We start from the raw sequence: 21,185 nt of genomic DNA on the forward strand, positions 1-21,185 counted from the left end.
CAGCAGGCACTCAGTATAATGCTCCCTAAAGGAACGAAGGAACAAATGAAGAAAGGAAGGAATGTTAACTGCGTTGCTATGCAGACGGGATGAAAGGAAAAAAGGAATGTTGGAGGGCCAAGCCGGCTGATGATTGGCTGGCTCCCCGCACAGGGTTGCGAGGAGAGCATGGAACGTACGAGAGGGTTTCTTTAGACCAGGAGGTCCCTGCCCAGCAGGTCAGGACGTGGTGCGCAGGGAGCAGCACTGCAGAGTTTGCGGGTCCCAGGCGGGCGCGGCGGATCTGCGGGTCCCGCCCCGCCCCGCCCCGCCCCTCGGCGCCGCGGCCAAAGCCGGCCAGACGGCCGCGCCGGAGCCTGCGCACTGGGCCTCCAGCGCCACCAGCGGTTGCAGACGCGGCTGCTCGGAAGATGGCGGAGCGTGCCGGCGCCGGCGGCAGCACATCCCTGAGGGGGATGCGCGAACGGATGGGTGAGCGGCCTGGCGGCTCCCGGGGGAACTCGGGCCGGCGCGGGAGGCGGGCTTCTCGCGGCCCCGGGGACCGTTGGAGCGGCGCGGAGGGCGCCAGAAAACTTTACTCCGGGGTGGCCTCGCGCCGTCCGGTCCTCTCCTCACCCGCCCCGGAGTTCCCCTGGACGGGAGAGAGAACCGTTGTGGGACGGGGGTGGGGGGAACGGCCGGCCGGCACCACCGACGGCCGAAGTCCCCGCCAACGGCCCAATGGTCGCCGCCACCGGCGGAACCCCGCGGGCGGGGCGCGAGGGAACTAACGGGCGCTGTGGGCGCGGGGGGGGGGTTGGTGGAAGGGCCTGGGACCCCGGACCCCGCGGACGGTCCCGAGCTCCGCCTGCCGTTGGGGGGCGGTGGACGCCCGCGCAGCCGCCGAACGGACGCGCCACAGCCCGGGATGTGCGGGCGCCCGCCCAGACCCCGCGCGCTGGGGCAGCCCTTGCAGGCTCCGAGAGCCGGGAGTTTTCCGTCTGCGCGGGGCGCTCGCGCTCGCATCCTCTCCCACGGTCGCAGTTCTTGCCTCTCCCAAGGGCTTAATCTGCCGCACCCTCCCGGTCAGTGTCGGGTGAGGACGGAGCCCTGGGGGGCTGTTGCTTTGAAGTTGGAAGAAACTTGCCTCTCCGCTGCTCCTGATTTGCCTGCTGTAGCACATGACTTCGCCAAGATGTCACCTTCCGTGGGACATCTTGCAGACCCTAGGCTTCAGTGAACGGGAAGCAGCACTTCAGTGTGCTTTCTTCTAAACTGGTCCCAACGCCAAAATGTTTTCCCCCCTAAAATCGTTAATTTTATAAAATTTGGCAACGCATTGCTTAGCCCAGGAGACTGCTCCGCTAGCTGAGGGAAATGGTATTTCTCGCTTTTGGGAGATTACTTGCTGTTCTCAGGCTAGTTTCCTATTACTATGAACTTGAGAATAAGACGATCTTAAGTGATTTTATTGAAATCCTTAGGGATTTTTTCATTTGTAGTTGAAAATTGGCTGCGAATGGGGAGGCTTTGTGTCACTTCAGATTACTTCGAATCAACTTCCCAACGTATCAGAAGCAAATACACTTTCCTCTTTACCTTGAGAATCAGAGTTTGCAGTAAATTCGGATTGTTTTATTGCTTGTTGACACCTAAGGCTCTCTGCCGTTGGTTTATTTCAGTGATTTAAAGTAACCAACATTCTGGATAACCCCCCTCCCAAGCATTTTTGGGTATTGAATGTTGTGAAGTATTTTTAAATCTTGTATGAGACAGTTGATTGGATTCACAGTATTTCAAGCCAAAAACTTAGTCATGCAAAAAGGGCTTAACCCAGAACCCTAATTGACTCCTTGCTGCCCATTTCCTATTAGGAATTGAAAACGTCACATGTTATATGTTAGACTTTTCACAGAGTACCAGCTTTAACTAGATTTGCCCTCATGGTCTCAGCATTTTCCTGAAGGGGACAAGGAGTCATTGAAATGTTTTGCCACTTTGTGGCAAATGAAATGCCACTGTGACAGTTGCTTTTTATTCTGTTATCCAAATAACCGTGAGTAGCCCTGAATCTGTTAATCTGGTCAATTTTATTTCCTGCTGGGAGCCTGGCTCCAAGAGTTAAAACATTGTCCCTGAACAAATAACTTCTCAGGTGCAAGAATTATGTACATTCATTGAATTATGTTTTCTGTGCATAGCACTGTGCTAAGATTGTAGCATACTGAAGAAATACACTTTTTAGAAATTTTTATTTACTTGAAAGGGGGAGAGTGGGAGCATGACGGGGGAGGAGGGTGGGTGCTGAGCAGAGGGAGTGGGAGAAGTGACTCCCCGCTGAGCAGGGAGCCTGATGTGGGGCTCGTTCCCAGGACCCTGAGATCATGACCTGAGCGGAAGGCAGACACTTAACTGACTGAGCCACCCAGGTGTCCCAAAATACATTTCTTTTAACAAAACATGTGTTTTATATTTTTATATATGATTGTTTTAAGATAATTTATGTGAATGTTTCAACCTGATGAGCATAAGAAACTTTGCCACTGACTTGTCACCTTTTTTGTTTTTCTAAATTCACAAGTAATTTCTAAGTTTAGGGTAAGTTACTCAGAATACTTTAAACAAATACAGAAAACGCTACTAAGATTGAGTCAGATCATTATAGAATTTTAGAGCTGGAGAAACCTTAAGGTTCTCAAGTCCAGCACCCAGAGTCCTAGCTATAGAATCCTGGGCAGCTTCTACAACTTGAATGTGTATTCTAATAGCTTAACAGTTTTCCAAGTAGCCATTCCACTGTAGATAGCTCTGAATGGTAGGAAACTATCTGTAATTTACTTTAAGACATGCTGTCTTTGAGGAGTTTTTTGTTTTGTCTTTTTTTTTTTTTTTAAAGATTTTATTTATTTATTTGACAGAGAGAGACACAGCGAGAGAGGGAACACAAGCAGGGGGAGTGGGAGAGGGAGAAGCAGGCTCCCCGCAGAGCAGGGAACCCGATGCGGGACTCGATCCCAGGACCCTGGGATCATGACCTGAGCTGAAGGCAGTCGCTTAACCAACTGAGCCACCCAGGCGCCCTTTTGTTTTGTCTTAAATTTATTTTTTAGTGATCTCTCTACCCACTATGGGGCTCAAACACAGGACCTGGAGATTAAGAGTCTCATGCTCTTCTGACTGAGCCAGCCAGGTGCCCCAAGACATGCTATCTTTGGATTGGATCTAGGGATCTTTAGGAAATCTCTCTCAGCCCTATGACTTTGTTGCTGTTTTAGGCAAAACTACATGAATCTGCCTTATTTTTGTGTGCCCCTAATTGCAGATATCTTTGATTTCCCTTTTTTTTTTTAATTTAAAGTATTTTCCCACCCTCTTCCTTGCCTAAAGACTGTCCTAATGCCATGAGGAGAGATCCTTGGTATGGGTGGAATGGATCTGCCAGGGACTATGCCACTCTCAAATGCTCAGCTTTGAATGAGAGTGGATCTAGGACAGAGCCAGCAGCTGTGGGAAGAGGGGTCAGGTATTGAGCTGCTGGAACAGTCTACTGCTAGACCCCCCCAGTGCACTATATCCAGCAGGAGCCCATGATAGGAGTTTGTGGCAATCGCAGCTGCTTATTCTGTTTTCCAAATAACAGTGAGTAGCACTAAATCTGTTAATCTGTAACAATTAGTTTCATAGTATAGTGGTTCTCTGCCACAATCATAGCCATTCCATTAAAAAAAAAACCTTTCAGTCATTTTTTGCAATCTATGCCCTTTGCTACCTAATAAAAATACTAGTTTATGTGATCTAATATTTCTAATGAGTACAGAAGAAAGGATCTTGGGGAAGATGGATCATGGTGAAGTGGGGCTACAGATGTTATGTTGAATTCTGAGTGATATCAAGAGCAACAGCTGTGGCAGACAACAGAATTGCTGAATAAATATTGGGATGAGTATTTATCATTGGCATCTCATGGGATTAAGCATTTTGAAGTGATTGTGCAGCTTTAGGAAGATTATTACCGTACTTGAACTAGTTGTCACGGAAAAGTGTTCTTCCTTTGTTGTGTTTAACTTGCCCTGGTGACACAGATCCAGTGTGTATGGGGGGGGGGGGGGGCTGGCAGAGAGAAGCAGAAATTTCCACTATATTGAAGTTGGTAATGAGCTAAAATGCTTTATCTCCAAAAGAAGCCTCAAAATTTCAATGACATCTTTTAAAAAAATCTATTAAATGTAAAGCATTCTTTAACTTTGGCATCTTTAATGGTGCCTATTTTTGGTTCATTTCATTCTGAGGCTTTTATTGGGCTAGATATCCAGGATGATTGAGTTTTTAATTAATTTTCCCCTCCTAGGAGGAGAATGGTTTACTTGAATTGTCTTTCACATGTTTTTTTCTAAATTTAGGCCTTTCTTAGTCACAGCATATAGTGCTTTATTTTAAAATATTTGCATTGCTGTATTTTCAAAGTCTGTTTTAAACCAAAACACCTATATTTCATTTACTTATTGTTGAGTCAGCATTTAGATCTTAATTCCTTCTTTGTGATTTTTTTTTTTAAAAGATTTTATTTTTATTTATTTGAGAGAGAGAATGAGATAGAGAGAGATCATGAGGGTCAGAAGGAGAAGCAGACTCCCTGCTGAGCAGGGAGCCAGATGCGGGACTCGATCCCGGGACTCCAGGATCATGACCTGAGCCGAAGGCAGTCGCCTAACCAACTGAGCCACCCAGGCGCCCGATTCCTTCTTTGTGATGTTTTAAACAGAAGTAACTTTAGAAGTAGCAGAGGTGGGAATAAAGAACTAAGTCGTATAAAGGTTAATGTGGGTTTTGTACAGTCTGGTCCTTGATAAGAAGTAAAGTTGTTTCGTTTTTTTTTTATTTTATTTTATTTTTTATTTATTTAATACAGAGAGAGACAGTGAGAGAGGGAACACAAGCAGGGGCAGTGGGAGAGGGAGAAGCAGGCTTCCTGCTGAGCAGGAGCCTGATGTGGGGCTCGATCCCAGGACCCCGAGATCATGACCTGAGCCGAAGGCAGATGCTTAACTGAGCCACCCAGGCGCCCCAGTTGTTTCTTAATCTACAATTGAATCAAGGTCTGGCTTCACCAGTTACTACGTGTGTGATCTGGGAAAGTAATGTTTAGCTTCAGTTTTTCTTATCTATAAAAAATATAGGATTGTTAGAATTTAATGAAGTCATACAAATGAAAAGAATTTCGTAAATGGTGAGGTGATACACATTATTTGTTATAGCAATTTTTAGGAAAGTACCATAAATATAGATTAAGGTTCATATTTCCGTTTTAGTAATAAACTCTATGCATTTTCTTAACTTCCAGGCAAAAGGTAACTTTTTTCTTTAAGATTTTATTTATTTGAGAGAGAGAGAAAGAACATGACTGGGGGGGTACAGAGGCAGAGGGAGAGGGAGAAGCAGACTCCCCGCTGAGCAGGGAGCCGGATGGAGAATGGATGCAGGGCTCCATCCCAGGACCCTGAGATCATGACCTGAGCCACCCAGGGGCCCTGCAAAAGGTAACTTTTAACTTTAATTTGGGATTCAGAATTAGTATAGGAACTACAGAAATAACTGTAGTATATTTAAACTGTACCTTACTGTAGCTTTAAAATGAATGGTAAGTGAATTCCTTCATTCAACGGAGTTGAATAAAATACTCTGTTCAAAGTTCAGACATAAAGCCTTTCTCTCATTGCCTGGACATTTTAAATAACTTCTAGAGCCTGTCCTTTTGGTGAATATATTTCTTGCCAGTGGGAATTTGGATATGAAGTTCTAAAAATCAGATTTGATATTATTACCACATTAACCTTTAAATTATTTAGTTCATTATTCCTACCACAGCTAATTCTGAGGTTACTGCTGTTTAATAAGATCTTTAAATATGGTAAAATTGTACCTTTCGAGAGAAATTGTCCTTATGGTCAGGTAATTTGTGCCAAAATATGAACTTTCTTTGGGACTTCTAAGCAGGAAAACGGAATGTGCAAAACCAACTGTTGTTTTTTCTGTGCTCACATAGAGATGTCACAAGTGGGAGAGAGTGTAGGAGGGTTTAATTAATTTATAAACTATATTTAAGAATTGTTCCTAACATACTAGTATGCAAATTCAGAGGATAATCTGTGGTCCACAAAATTGCTGGTAGTTGAAGGAAGCTGAGAAGAGTCTAATCTTCAAATTTAGCTAAATCATGGATTATCTGAGCTGTTAGGTCTCTGGGGTAAAAAAAAAAAAAATTCTTTTTTCCCTTTGGAAATAGTGGTCCCTATGGCAGCAATTATGACATCACTTTCAAGGTAAAATGACTGTAAAATGACTCCCAGATATCTTTCCTCAGTGGCAAGGAACATCTCAGAGTCCTTTCATTCTTTAAGGACAATGACAGCTACTCTGTTCCTTTAATTATTTTAACTGCCCATCTTCAACTGTTATATTTTTTCTTGATATATAGAAAACAGAATTGTGTGCAGTATTACAGGGGCATATTTCCTGTGCTTTCACAAAGGTAGAGGAGAGTTTTCAGTGTTAATCTCCAGATCTTCCTGAAGATGCCCAGCATTGTGGGGCATTTTAGATACAGCCATAAATGGAATTAAAGGGCTCAGGAATCCCCTATAATAATTGGTGTGTGTATCATCCTGGCATTTGTTTTTCTTACTCTCCCTCAAATTGTGCTCCCCTAATCTTGTATTTCACTTTTATTGAAGTTATTTACCACTTTTGGGCCTGTTTTACAAGGCATGTGTAAATTTATCTTTGTTTGCCTGACATTTTTCTACCTAGAATAATACTATCTCAATGGAAATTCCTTGAGTGCTTCTCCACTTTCCCTGCATTAGAATAGAGCTTTTAGCAACTGGAAATGCCTGGGCCTCCACCCCAGAGACTGGGGGTGGGGAAAGGCAAGCATTGCTAATATCTTTAAAGCAATGTAGGTGAAGAAAACCCCACATCTAGGTAATTTATAAATGTACTTTTTAATATTGGGCCCAATCTCTGAGGATCTCACTGTTGACACTTCTGCTTCCAAATTCAGATCCGTAAGCACCAAGTCTTTTCTAAATTCTCAGTTTATGGTAAAACAATTTTTCCAATTCTGTCCCGGTTCAGTTTTTCTAGTACTTGGTGTAATGTCTGAGGCATTTTTGAAAGCTATTAATCATTAGCTCCTACTCATCCACAAGCTTGTGCTGCCACTCCCACTAACAACTCTCTTTTAAGTCCACAGATAGGCTGGCACATCCACAAGAAACAGCTTTAAATTTTTCTTCAATTGTTGTTGAACATCACAGGAACTCAATATGGCTTTGTTGTTGACCTGAATTAATCTGTCATGATTTTGTCTTCTAGATGAGAGATGCTATCCTGTATCATCAAGGATGATTGCTGGAGCTTTGTCTCCCCTTGTATTAGCTGTTTGTATTCATAGTATCTAGTCCCTTCCCTTTATCTCCCTGTATTCTAGTTGCTGCTGCGCACGCCATTGCTGAAGAAAGACGGAGTCAGAGTGGTTTCTGCCCCCTTCCATCTCAGTCTGCAAATATAAGATCAGCTTTTAAACCAGGTGTAATTTCTAGAATGTTTTTTGATAGATGTCAGAGTGTCATGTCATTAAAATCAGATCTATTAATGCCTTACTATATTTTCCTTTTTTGTTTTTAGTAATCGATGGATCCGTGCTTAAAAGTGTTGTAAAGCAGAGGTTGGCAAAAGAACGTAGAGAAGAGAAGACCAGACAGCAAGAAGGTATATTTTAGACTTTTTTAAAAAATCGGAATGAATAAGTTTTCTGTCAAGGTTACGTATTTTCAAAGTGATTTTATCTACTTTTCCTGATCCGTTTTATATCATAGATTACATTTTTTCTAGGATGTATTATATTGGATTCAATAATTATACTAAGGCAGATAAAGAAGGCCTATGAAAAATATTTGATTAGTTTAATTTTTGAAGTAGTTTCTGTTATCTCTAATTTTCTGAAAACTAAGGTCTGAACATTTCAACATTTATAGAAACAAGCAGAATGGGGTTTCAATAAAAATGACTCTCAAAAGGAAAATGAAGTTGCTAATAATCCTAACATAAGCTTCTCAAGTGTAAATTAGGATCTAAAAGAATAATCTTTTTACACCTCAAGAGAATGCTTTTCTCAACTACTACCCATTTTTCTCTGGCCTTTGAAATCCCTTGACAAAACTTGTGCTCAGCTTTACTCAAATGGATATCATTTGTCTTTGTTTTGGTGAGGAGTTATTTCTTCCTGGAGCTCTTAAGGAGAGTATTTTAGAACTGCATAGATGCTCTCCAGGCTTTAGTGAGGGGAAATCTGACACAGGAAAACATCATGCTGTTCCAAGTGTGGTGTCGAACTCTGTGAATGTAAAACTGGCATGCTTAAATACGGTCTGCATAGCTGAGGCCTTTGAAAGAAGTTTCCTAGTAGAAGGAGAAAAAGAACATTCTGGCCATGTGTTTTCTTTTTAATTCTCATTTTAATGTATTTAGCATGTTAATCTGGTGGGGTTTAACTTCAGCTCAAATCAGCGGAAATATCACATGAAAGAAAATATTTGTTTTTAATTTGGAATTTTCGTTTGGACAGGATATGAGGGTCATCTAAGCCATCTCTGTTCTCTGGAGTTAAATGAACACCCAGTGCAAATGCTTCTTTAGTGGCCATTCTCGTTCACTTATATAATGTAATCGTTTGTTATTAGCATAGGTCATGTTATTTTTAAGAAAGAGAAGGCGATATAATAACTTTGTGGATTGTGGAAAACTTAAATATTTTCTTGGCTCTTACACCTCGAAAATGTATTTGGAATATTTCAGCTAATAAGGAAACACAACTGCTTGAAAAAGAAAGAAAGTCCAGGATCCAGTATGAAAAACAGATGGAAGAGAAGCAACGAAAACTGAAAGAACAAAAAGAAAAGGATGAGCAGCGGAGAATATCTGCAGAAGAAAAAAGGAAACAAAAATTACAGGAAGAAAGGGTACAGTACATGTTTCCTAGCCTGTTAATCAGATGCCACACGGTGTAGCCTGGCACTGGAATACTTTTTTCTTACCCTTTCACTGCCTTTCCTGCCCCCCCCCTTCCCCCCAAAGGACCCAGCCCCAGTTCTCTCTTCTTCCCTTCAGCAGTAGAGCCTCTTGTCCCTGTCCTCTCAGATCCCTGAGTTTCGACCTGCTAGCTGAGGTAAAGAGGAGCCTCACAGGCCCCGGAAGAGAGCCCTTCCACCCTCCGGGATGTGGCCCACTGGTGTCGAGGCCCAGGGTTTGCTCTGAGCTCTATACCAGCGCCCTCATGTTCACAGACCCTTCGATAGGCCCCCATCTTACTTCTCACAGGGTCTTCTCTGACTTGAGCGCAGGCCAGTCAGATGACAGTGCTTGCTCTCCCATCTGGCTTCCCCTGCCTTTCTGCCCGGCGCACTCTTCCTCCCTGCTGTGCTGGGGCCCTGCCTCTCTCTTTACCTTCCTAGACTCTTTTGGTGTCTGGCACTCTGTTGGTATGAGTCACTGCCTTCATGATGCCCTCTCTTTCCCCTTCTGTTCCTCTTCAGTCAGTTTGTCTTTTAGTGTCCGTACTTGGGCATTTAAAGGCTGTCTTGTTCTGACGCTCTCTGACACCAGAGTTTTCTCCTGTAGGTCATTCCACTACTTTATTCTGAGGATCCTTGGCTCCTTGTGAATCTGCCATGGTCTCTGGGACACCATTCTCTTTCTTCCTGGCATTCTCTCTTTTGCTTTATTCCAGTGATTCTCAAGGGTCCCTAAGTCTTTGTCTTCTGGTACTCCTGCTGACTGTGACCTTTTTCAGCCTGAGGCGCCTTACTTTTCCTTCCTCTTTGTCTTAGCTTTTTTCTCTCTCTCTCTCCACCCCCCCCATCTTTGGGCTTTCTGCCTATTCTCTCAGTATGTGTGTTTTTATCTCTCCCTCTTTTCTTCTGTTGCTCTTATTTTTTTTTTTTTTAAGATTCACTTAGAGTGTGCGCAAGAGAGCAAGCAGCACGAGTTGGGGGAGGGGCAGAGGGAGAGACTCTCCAAGCAGATTCCCTGCCAAGTCTGGAGCCCAATACAGGGCTGGATCTCAGGATCCATGAGGTCATGACCTAAGCTGAAACCAAGAGTCAGACACTTAAAACTGGCTGAGCCACCCAGGTGCCCCTGTTGCTCTAATTTTAAATTTTCTTTTTCTGTCCTTTCTTTTTGGTTTCATTTGTCCCCATGAGGCTTCTTCTCTGCGGGGCTCACTCTTTCTCCTTGTGCACATAGTTGCTCTCAACACACCTCACCCCCAGCCCCTGCCCCATCTGTGGCTCTTCCTTATTCTAGGACTGTTCCCATGCTATTTCTTCCCCACCCCTGGTCCACTGTCCCTTCTCTCTCTTTCTGTACCTTTTTCTATGGTGGTTTATGCTGTTTTTTCATATTCCAGTATTTGATGAACTCTCGTTCAGAATTTCTATCACTTGCCATCTTCCTCTGTGAAAGAGCTCCTTAATTTATTTCTGTGGTGAAGAGCATGAAGGCCAGAGATAGAGAGATTTGAACTAAGAGACTGAAAGAATGTAAAACAGAACACTGCACAGTGTCCCTGGAGGAGAGAGACTCCCAGGGACCGAGAGAAAAAAAGGCAGTCTCAGCGAAAGAGGAACCTGAGAGAGATCCCAGAGAAAATGTGATAAAAGGGCACTGCAGAGGGGGAGGGAGCCAGAGGTGTGGTGGGAGAAAAGAGGCAGAGGGACAAGGAGAAAAGGGGCAAAAGAGAATCAGCCTCACAAAACTAGTGTGGTGGAGGGAGGGTGGTCCCCGACAGAGCAGGAAGGGTCCATGGGACGCTGTGAGCAGCCTGCACATAGAGAGAGAATGATTCCTTAGAGCAGGGGTGGTGCCGAGGAGTGGGGGAGTGTGGACAGGAGACCTGTAGGAACCACAGATGCTAGAGGAACCTGAGAGCACAGAGGGCCAGTGCATTTGGAAGCAGGGGCATAGGGTTCTTACGAATCAGAAATGTTTCAATAACACAAGACGAATCACTGTTTTCAGTCTTTATTATACTTTCTGGGTTTTCAGTAATTTGAGCAACTTATTTTCTGTTAAAAAATATAATTGTAAAATATTGCCATTAGGTACATTTTACTTTAAGAATTGCAGTTGCTTTTCTCCTCAGAGGATATGGATGACTCTCCATTTTCCTAGTATGTTTATCTTTTCCCTCAGAGAAATGGTGAGGGCATTGTAAGGATGATGTTGCTATGAAACGGTCCTTGTCAGGGAAGAATAGAAAGCCTCCTGGCCCTGCCGTTGATTGCTTACCTGAGTATAGTCCACGGTCTGTTACAGCACAAGGACTTGAAATATCAGAAAGGAAAACCAGGCATGCCTCTTTCTGGCAGTGGGGTTGTTTTGCCACAGTGTGGTGTTTACAGTTGAACAGCTATTATCCTGAGCCCTTGCAATTGAAGTTGAGGTCAAGGGGCACCTGGCTGGCTCATTCAGAGGAGCCAGCTTGACACTCTTGATCTTCTGAGTTGGAGTCCCACGTTGGATGCAGAGATGACTTAAATAAAGAAAATTTAAAAAAAATAAAGTTGAGGTCAAGACAGACACATCGATTATCTTTCTTTTAAACTTTATTATCACTAGAATTTAAGATGTTAGAAACATGGGTATTATAGATGATTCTGGCATAGATTTCACTTATGTGTGTGTTAGTTGATTTTTTTCCCTGCCTGATTCTACAAAGAATTTAAGGTGTATTTTATTTTATTTTTTAAAGATTTTATTTATTTAGAGAGTGAGCAGGGGGAGGGGCAGAGAGAGAGGGAGACAGAATCCCAAACAGACTCCATGTAGAGCGCAGAGCCCAGTGTGGGGCTCCATCCCATGATCCTGAGATCATGACCTGAGGCAAGATCAAGAGTTGGACGCTTAAGTGACTGCATCACCCAGGCGCCCCTTAAGGTGTATTTTAAAAAACATACCACAGGGGCACCTGGGTGGCTCCGTTGGTTAAGCATCTGCTTGGCTCTGGTCGTGATCCCAGGGTCCTGGGATTGAGGCTCGCATCGGGCTCCCTGCTTCTCCTTCTCCCTCTGCCTGCCACTCCCCTTGCTTGTGCGCATTCTCTCTCTCTGTCAGATAAATTAATGAATTAATGAATTAATTAATTTCCTAATGCTATAAGTAGAGGGAAGCACAGTCTGTTCCTCAATTCATATCCACAGGGTTAAAGCCTGTTATTTAAGAGAAGCATTGACATTGATTGATACCAGAAATATGATCTTCAATTATTTATTTTTTTTGGTCTTCATTTTTAATTATTACCTGATGCCCCCCCCCCCCAAATTTTGCTTGATACAAAAATTTGGTAATGGGTTGGTTTTCTAATCCACAGATCTAAATTATACTAACCAATATAATGAATGTGTAAAAATTTGTTGGCATTTATTTTAAATAGGAGAGATTTAAAGCTGTTCTCTATCGGACATCGGAACGGAGCAACCGTGTTGATCATCGTCAAAAAAGATGGTCATGGGAAGGCTCTACATCCATGAACCCAGAAACCAAAACTGGTAATTAATACCACTGTTTAACTTTAAGTTCATTCATGTTCATATTTAGATATTGGCTATTGCTGCAAGGTTGCATTTACAACAAGGTTTTGAGCTTTGTATCTTAAGTGAAAATGCTGCCATGTGTGTGGTGTGCACAGTAAATTTATGTTTAAATTTATGTCATGTAAAACTGCAGAAGAAATTTTATTATCATTTTATCCAGTATATCCAAAATCTTACCATTTAAATTTGTAATCTCTGTAAAAATGATTAAGCTTTATACAGCTTTATCCAGTGCCTATTTTAAAAATAAGTCTGCCCCATTTACTATTGAGGGTACTCTAAATTTTCCTACAAATGGACAGAATTCTACAGTTTCTTAAAACTCAAATTTATATTATTTGTAAGGAATGACAGTGAATATTGTGCACCTAATTAATGCACATACTCCATAGAATTACATCATGAACATACTTTGTTTCAGCTAAGGATGCTTTAAGTATGAGTACAGTAAATATTACATCTTTTTTCAGCTAATACACGTTCTGTATCGACTGAAAAACTTGAACAAGAGACTTCTGGTTTACACAAACAAACGTCTGTGTCATCTGCAGGTCTTCAAAATTCTATTGCAAAGAGTAAGTAGTTATTTCATGTATTCTGCTGAATTTTAAACCAATGAAATAAATTCTTTTTATATCTTTTCACAGTACCACTTATCCTTTAGATTGTGGAACATTTAGATGTATTTCAGAAGAGCACCACCTTGTTTTATAGTAGATAGAGATGATCATTACTATTTTGTATTTTCATCAGTATTAATCCTTGTTTCATAATTTGCATATGAATCATCAGAGGGGTTTGTTGAGTTCAGGTAGCCCAAACTGAAACATATTTTGACCAAAAGACATTGCCATTACCTGGCACAATAACTTCTTATAAAAGTGATTCATAGTGTACCTAACCAGTAAATGAAATCCTTTTTCCTAGAGAGTAGCTAGACTGGTAATTCAGTTTCCATTAAGTTTTACGAATATCACCTCATTTAAGGGAAATGTTAGCATATATACAGCAGTGGACAGGTTGATCTGCTTCACATGTGTCATACTTGTTTATTCGTGACAACCTTGTAGAGGTGACAGGCAAGTGTAATTACCTTCCTGGCTTTAGAGTTAAGACCTTAAGAAATTCAGTGCTCTTTACTCTGTCATGCTTATGGTTTATATTTTGGTCATTTGATAGATGGATCATGATGTTGAAATTGCACATTTCAATAATAAGCCTGTGCTTTCCTCCAAAGCAAATAAAGTGGTACCCATGTTTAATGAGCAAAGCGTTGCTAACCTCTACTTTAAAACTCTTTGTAGTGCTAATGTGGTGGTGTTTTTTTGGTTTTTTTTTAAGATTTTATTTATTTGACAGAGAGAGACACAGCGAGAGAGGGAACACAAGCAGGGGGAGTGGGAGAGGGAGAAGCAGGCCCCTCGCCGAGCAGGGAGCCCGATGGGGGGCTCAATCCCAGGACCCTGGGATCATGACCTGAGCCGAAGGCAGGCGCTTAACGACTGAGCCACCCAGGCGCCCCGCGAATGTGGTGTTCTTGAAAAGACAAAGAGATTATCTACTATGACTACCTCAGATAACCTTTTGCTTCTGGTGTTTGCCCTTTTTTTTTTTTTTTAAGATTTTATTTATTTATTTGAGAGAGACAATGAGATAGAGAGAGCATGAGAGGGGGGAGGGTCAGAGGGAGAAGCAGACTCCCTGCCGAGCAGGGAGCCCGATGCGGGACTCGATCCCGGGACTCCAGGATCATGACCTGAGCCGAAGGCAGTCGCCCAACCAACTGAGCCACCCAGGCGCCCCGGTGTTTGCCCTTTTAATTAGTGTTCCTTTTTTAAAAAAAAATCCTTCACCTGACTGTCAGTGACCATTTCTGGCTTGTTGTGCATGGTGCTTCCCACTGATAATTGAAATGGATTAGGCAGCCATACCCATCAATGAATTAAAAAAAAATCCTTTCCAGAGGCAAAAACAGAAGTGATCTTGGCAGGAGGAAGACACAGCAAACATATTCCACATCATTCCCACTTTAGTGCCTTATGAATTGAAAACAAAAGGACATAATTACGATTTGAATTTAAAAATATTTTTTTAAAGATTTTATTTGAGAGCAAGCGAGAGGGTGATAGGGCACAAGTGGGGGGAGGGGCAAAGGAAGAGGGAGAAGCAGACTCCCCACTGAGCAGGGAGCCCCCCCATCTGGGGTTATCAAATTTTTCTTTTAATGGTCTAACAAAAGTTGATCCACTTATCACCCTAACCCTCGATAGACTTTCCCAGAGCACTTATGTGTAGCCTGGGTTCATTTGTAGGTTAATGTGGGAAGGTTTTCTCTAGCACCTTCCTTGTCATATAATGAAATTAATTTATTATTCACCAGTTCAATCCTTTAGAAAAATTAGATAGCATTCATTGTAATGTTGTATTTATATACCTTCATTTTATATATGTATATACATTCATTTTGATATATATTATTTGTTTCACAAGCATTCACTCTGTTTCACTATCTAATTGCTTTGAGGAGTTAGCAAATATTTCTTCCACAGATGTGTATGACGTTTTTAATATAATGAGCAAATGCTAGTATGCTTTTATTAATAGGTCTCATGCTGTATTAATGAGACTTGTAAAGAAGAGGAACAGGTGATTACTTTTAGGATAATTAGTTAAGTTACACTGAAAGAGCAATTCCAAGTAACTTTTTAAATGATTTTTTTACTAGTTTTTAATACGAGAAGGTATGTGTGGAAGATACTTTGAAATAACTTACAGGTACAGTATATTGAACACTCTGAAACAGTGAATGTTGTAATTAATGATGTCAGGGAAAATAAAATCCGTATTGGTGGTGGCTTACCTTTGTAAAATCTCTGCAAATTGAAATGAAACCTGTTTGATCCAGAGAGATGAACATTTCACACTCAAATGAAGTTCATAATCTAATAACCTGTAATATTTTAAGTAGCCCTGTTTTAAAACTTGGCCGATTCAAATTGTCTATTTTTCTTCTGCTCATTGCTGACTCATAATAACTGTTCACACTATCTTGTCATTACTTGCAGTATGAAAATAAAGGATGTGTGATTTAATCACATGATTGAATTCATTATACCTCTGGTTCATGCTGTTTAATTACATTATCAATTCAGGAGTTTTCAAATGATGCTATGTTGTCAATATGTACAGGTCCCCAATTTAATTTATAGGTTCCCAAAAGAGAAGTTATTCTTTAAGTAGACACTCCTCAGTATCCTGAGCCAGAATATTTCAAGTGAAGTGGCAAAGTGTCTACACAAACTGTGTTTTTCATTAGCTTGCTAAAATGCCATCTGTGCCAAAAGTTAATGATCATTTTTGTTTAAAATAATAACCATTATAACTAAAGTATACATTACTTTAGTAATAGATATCATGGATTGTGTCCAAAATTAAAAGTTGTATATTCCCAATTTGGGAATGTTGATTTTGTCAGGTAGTATTAGACATTGTCCTCTTAATTTTTAACTGGTTTTTTCCTAATTTTATTTTCCAGATAAAGAGTAAACTAGTTTTAAGTTTGGGGATGTAGAATCTCTACATAAGATTTGAAATTTAAATTTTTACAATCAAGAGTAGAGAAGATAAAAAATGTTTGAAAAGAGGAGTGACTCACTCCTGAAGTAATATATTTAAATAATTTGTAAAAAAAAATAATATTCCTTTGCCTTTGATCTCCAGAAAAAATAGAGAAGAAGAGAAGCTCATCCTTGAATAGAAGATCTAACAAATTGCAGACACCTGGAGAAACTGTACAAGTAGAAGAAAAAGCAACTGGTTAGTTATTTCTAAGTACCAGTCTTAAATAGTGGTTTAAAAGTGATCTATTGGGGTGCCTGTGTAGCTCAGTCAGTTGAGTTCCGACTCCTGATTTCGGCTCAGGTCATGATCTCAGGGTTGAGAGAGAGAGTCCCGAGTTGGGCTCCATGCTGAGCTTGGAGCTTGCTTAAGATTTTCTCTCCCTGCACCTCCCTACCCCCCGCGTTTTCTGTCTTTCTCTCTCTCTCAAAAAAGGATCTATGTCAACATTTGGTTGCTTGAGAAGTCGTTCCTAAAATTCGAAGCCAGAATATCCCTTCTTTAGCTAAAAAATGTCCTTTGATGCCATACTTATTTGGCTGAAGCCAAGAGTCTGTCCTTAAATGAATTTATAATTCTGCTGTCATCTGAGCAAGAAGTCTGTAATGAAGCTGAGGGACTAGATCACAGAGTGTTGGTATAGATAAAGATTTGTGCTGGAGGACTTGATTCTCTTCACAAACATTTCATCAGTTAGTGTTTAGAAGGTCTTAAGTTATTGACCATAATTTGAACTTCAAAGCTTTGCTGTGTTGCTTCATAGCATTACCCACATCTAACCTTTGTGCATGTTTTCACTGCTGATTATTATACACAAAATTTCATACTTATTACTGAAGTACTTTTTTTAAAGATTTTATTTATTTATTTGAGAGAGCGCGCATGAGCAGGGGTGGAGGGGCAGAGGGAGAGGGAGAAGCAGACGCCCTGCTGATCAGGTAGCCCGACATGGGGCTCAATCCCAGGACTCAGATCATGACCTGAGCCGAAGGCAGATGCTTAACTGACTGAGCCACCCAGGCGCCCCTGAAGTAGTTCTTTATTTAAAGTAGTTTCTTTCTAACACCATCCCCCCCCCACAACTTTTCTCTGCCAAACAGGACTGTTGCTTTTTGTTTTATACCAAACCATTCACTTACAGAATACTCTCCAGTTTGTTGATTCAGGTCAGATCCTATTATAACAAATGCCATTGTCACAGGGATCGTTAGGAACATAAAAACTTTTGGAGCAAGGTATTTACAAGATGCACTTTTAACAAAAGAATTCAGCCAGTCCCTTGGAGTTTTTGGTAATGAACTTGACCACTTTGACTGTCAGTGGCATATCTGTAGAAATCCACGCCAAAGTTTTTTTGTCACATATCACTTCTTTCTCCATACGTGAATTCCTCTGTAGAGACTATACATTGGATAGGGCTTCGTTTAGATATAGTTACCTAGATTTCTTCACTGGGGTTATTGTGTATGCCAGGGCCTTTGACCCTTACTTCAGGTGCTCTCTTCCCTAGCAAGGCAGTCTGATCCAGTGGCGGTGTTCAGTCCCATTATATATATGTTGCTTTCGTAGCTTCTACTTTTAGGCTGGGAAAGTTCTCATTTGCAGCAGTTCACATTGCTCTTTCTTGCTTTGCATTTATTTGTGAGACCTCAACTTGAATCTTTTTTGTTTGTTCTCCTCATTTAGCTCGTCACCCGTATACCAGTCTTCGGGAGAATGATTTAATCACTCGCCTGCTTGTCCCTACAAAAGCATCAATAGCCAGGAGCAAAAGTGCTGTTTCTTTGTCAGTTCCCGGGAAAGATACTCCAGGTAACAGGCATAGGGCAGAAAGCCTGAAAGTGTTAGTTTTTGCACTGAAAAAGCAGGTATGTCATTTGATTTGTTGCAGTAAGGCATAAAAATAATTTGAATCAGTAGTTTCCAGATGACTGATTTTACCCAACATTTTTTGTTGCATATTTATTTTATGCCTTCTGGCATGGTAGATTAGTTATCTGGGTGATAGTTAATTGATAGGATGAGATAAGGTAGTTGTGGTGTGGTGGTGGTTAAATTTTTAAATGATTTTTTGAAAGACTTTTTTAAAGATTTTATTTATTTATTTGAGAGAGAGCACAAGCAGGGGGAGTGGCAGAGGGAGAGGGAGAAGCAGGCTCCCCGTGGAGCAGGGAGCCCCACGCGGGACTCAATCCCAGGACCCTGAGATAATCACCTGAGCTGAAACCAAGAGTTGGATGCTCAACCGACTGAGCCACCCATGTGCCTCAGCCCTAAATGTTTAAAGATCGATGGGTTTCTTGACCTGTGCTTCAGTGTGCCATCCAGTAAAAGGTACTGGATGTTAAGAGTATCAAAAATTTTTATAATATCAAGGGAGAAAGTTTCCTACTCTACCCTCCTTTTTTCCCTAAAATGTGGAAGAATGACATTGAGCTGCTCTTCAGCTTTTTATTAATAGCTAGTAAAATAAAACCCATCTTCAGGTTTATGTGGATTTTCTCACTTATAGGTCACATAGAGTGTTAGACATGCCTGTGGGTAGTAAGAAGTCCTCAGTAGTGGAGAGCTCAAATGCACTGTTCCCATCATTCTTTTATTTATTTATTTGAGAGAGAGAATGAGAGAGAGAGAGCACATGAGACGGGGGAGGGTCAGAGGGAGAAGCAGACTCCCCGCTGAGCAGGGAGCCTGACGCGGGACTCGATCCCAGGACTCCAGGATCATGACCTGAGCCGAAGGCAGCCGCCCAACCAACTGAGCCACCCAGGCACCCTATTCCCATCATTCTTTGTCTTTTTTCTTCCACTTTTTTCTTTCCAGAATTTATCCCACCACCTTTATTCTTTTATTTTTTTTCTGTTCATATTCATATGATTAGTAAAATAAATTACAGTGCTATCATAGACTTTCTGGTAGTGCAGCTTTATTTGTTTTGGTTCAGATTCCTGACTTTGTTTTTGCCCTGTTATATGTATGTCACATTATTTTCTGCCAGTCTTCCCCCAGTCTTCTGTAAGATATTTCTTGTATTAACTTTCATTCTTGTTTAATAATCTCTTACTTCCATCAAAAATGTAATATTTAATCTTAAATTTCTATACCTATACTTAATATGTTTTTTGTAGCACAGATTGTCAGTGTTAAATAATGTGACTGTTTAGGTACGTATAGATATGTCAATAAAATACATTTTCCACCAAAAGTGGGGGACTAAAAAATTTAAGTCAGTCAAATTGTTTATTCATGAGTAGTCAGTCTTTGGTAATTTGTTCTATTTTGATTATTTGATGAGATCATGTAAAAGTTTACCACTCAGATTTAAAGAGGAGGTGACAAATTTACCAAGTCTTACAAAAGCTACCACCAAATACTTTCTAAAAAATACTTTTCTTTATTATACAAGCAATAAATATTTAGTGTAGAAAAAATTTTAAATGTAACTTATTATCCCAGTAACTCACTGGTAACTGAATATTTTGTTTATATGTTTTCTTCACAAAATGGGATTGTAACCTGTTTTTGTTTTTTTGATCTGCTTTTGTCTAAATATATACCGTTTTCCTGGGGGCGCCTGGGTGGCTCAGTTGGTTAAGCATCTGACTTCGGCTCAGGTCATGATCTCTGGGTCCTGGGATCCAGCCCTGCATTGGGTTCCTCACTCAGCGGGGATTCTCCTTGTCCCTCTCCCTCTGCCCCTCCCCCATGTGTGCAGGCACTCTCTCAAATAAATTCTTTTAAAAGTGTATATATATATATACCATTTTCTATGTCTAGAAATTGTATATTATTACTGTGAATGACTGCCTTAGTATTTTCTAAATTTCCTGTTGAATATTTGGATTATAGTTTTGTTTAGTAACCTTATTACATATGTTTTCATGTCTGGTTTTTTCCTAAGAATAGATCTAGAAGTAAAATTGTGGGAACAAAAAATAGGTCCTTTTAATGGCTTTTGATGCCTTATTGCCCCAATCCCTCCTACCAGGAGCATACACAGATCCACACCCCACCAGCAGTGTGGGGCTGCCTGGGCCCCAATCCCTCCTACCAGGAGCATACACAGATCCACACCCCACCAGCAGTGTGGGGCTGCCTGGTTCTCAACATTGGTACTATCACTTTCTTTCCTCCTCTGCTGGTACTAAGTGTTACCATTTTTATCCATTTATTAGGCAAAAAATATTTAGATTGTTAAAGATGGAAGAGACCTTGAAAATCTAGCCCATTCTGATTAATGTCTTATTATAGTTTTTAGTATGGGGGAGAAAGTGCTCTTTTTTTTTTTTTTTTACATTAAAATAGCCATATATGGAGTTTCTTACATAATCACTTGAAATGGTAAGATCTCTGGCCCTGGGGAAGTTGTTCTAGATCACTTTTTAAAAGTATTGAATATCTTGTGTTATGAAAATCATTCAAAACCATAGTATGATTAAAAGAGAACTGGCTTATTGCAAACATCAACTTTGGAGAAGCATCCTCTTTTCATCTGTAGTGGATTGTTGCTTTCACAGCACCTCTTAATGGTGGTGCTTCTGAAGTAACCAACTTCGAGATGCTTCTGTCCCTTGTCTGGGTTCCTTTTCACTAAACACTTTTGTGTTGTGGGTAGTTCCTGCAACTTACTAATGAACATAGTCTCTCTTTTTTCTCTTCCTGTTCTTATACTGTTATGTGGTGCATTTCTGTCTTGTCCGGTTTCTGAGCGTATGCAATTTCATTCTGTCCTCATTCACCCACAGGCACCCACAGTACTTTAATCCAGTATATAAACATGCCCTTGCGTAGCCGTAGCAGTGACGAATTGAAGAATACCACAGTGCTTCGCAAGGCAGCCATGGCAGGGCCTCCCCAGGAGAAGGTGGACACGGCCCCCCATGTGAGTGTGGAAGCGGCCCCCGAGGCGAGGGTGGAAGCGGCCCCCGAGGCGAG

General features: G+C 41.2%; 1 protein-coding gene across 1 annotated transcript in view; it reads left to right on the forward strand.

Annotated features, from left to right (window-relative positions):
- The first annotated feature begins 361 nt into the window (after positions 1-361).
- The window catches only part of MAP7D3 (MAP7 domain containing 3), a 33,277-nt gene continuing 12,453 nt past the window's right edge, over positions 362-21,185 (forward strand). The window contains exons 1-9 of the mRNA XM_044911916.1: positions 362-471; positions 7,469-7,567; positions 7,666-7,749; positions 8,836-8,999; positions 12,473-12,587; positions 13,103-13,207; positions 16,353-16,448; positions 17,937-18,062; positions 20,996-21,180. Coding sequence (XP_044767851.1) covers positions 411-471; positions 7,469-7,567; positions 7,666-7,749; positions 8,836-8,999; positions 12,473-12,587; positions 13,103-13,207; positions 16,353-16,448; positions 17,937-18,062; positions 20,996-21,180 — 1,035 coding nt within the window. The 5' untranslated portion in view covers positions 362-410. The remainder of the gene's footprint in view (positions 472-7,468; positions 7,568-7,665; positions 7,750-8,835; positions 9,000-12,472; positions 12,588-13,102; positions 13,208-16,352; positions 16,449-17,936; positions 18,063-20,995; positions 21,181-21,185) is intronic.

The sequence above is a fragment of the Neomonachus schauinslandi genome, chromosome X (assembly GCF_002201575.2).
Source record: "Neomonachus schauinslandi chromosome X, ASM220157v2, whole genome shotgun sequence".
NCBI lineage: Eukaryota > Metazoa > Chordata > Mammalia > Carnivora > Phocidae > Neomonachus > Neomonachus schauinslandi.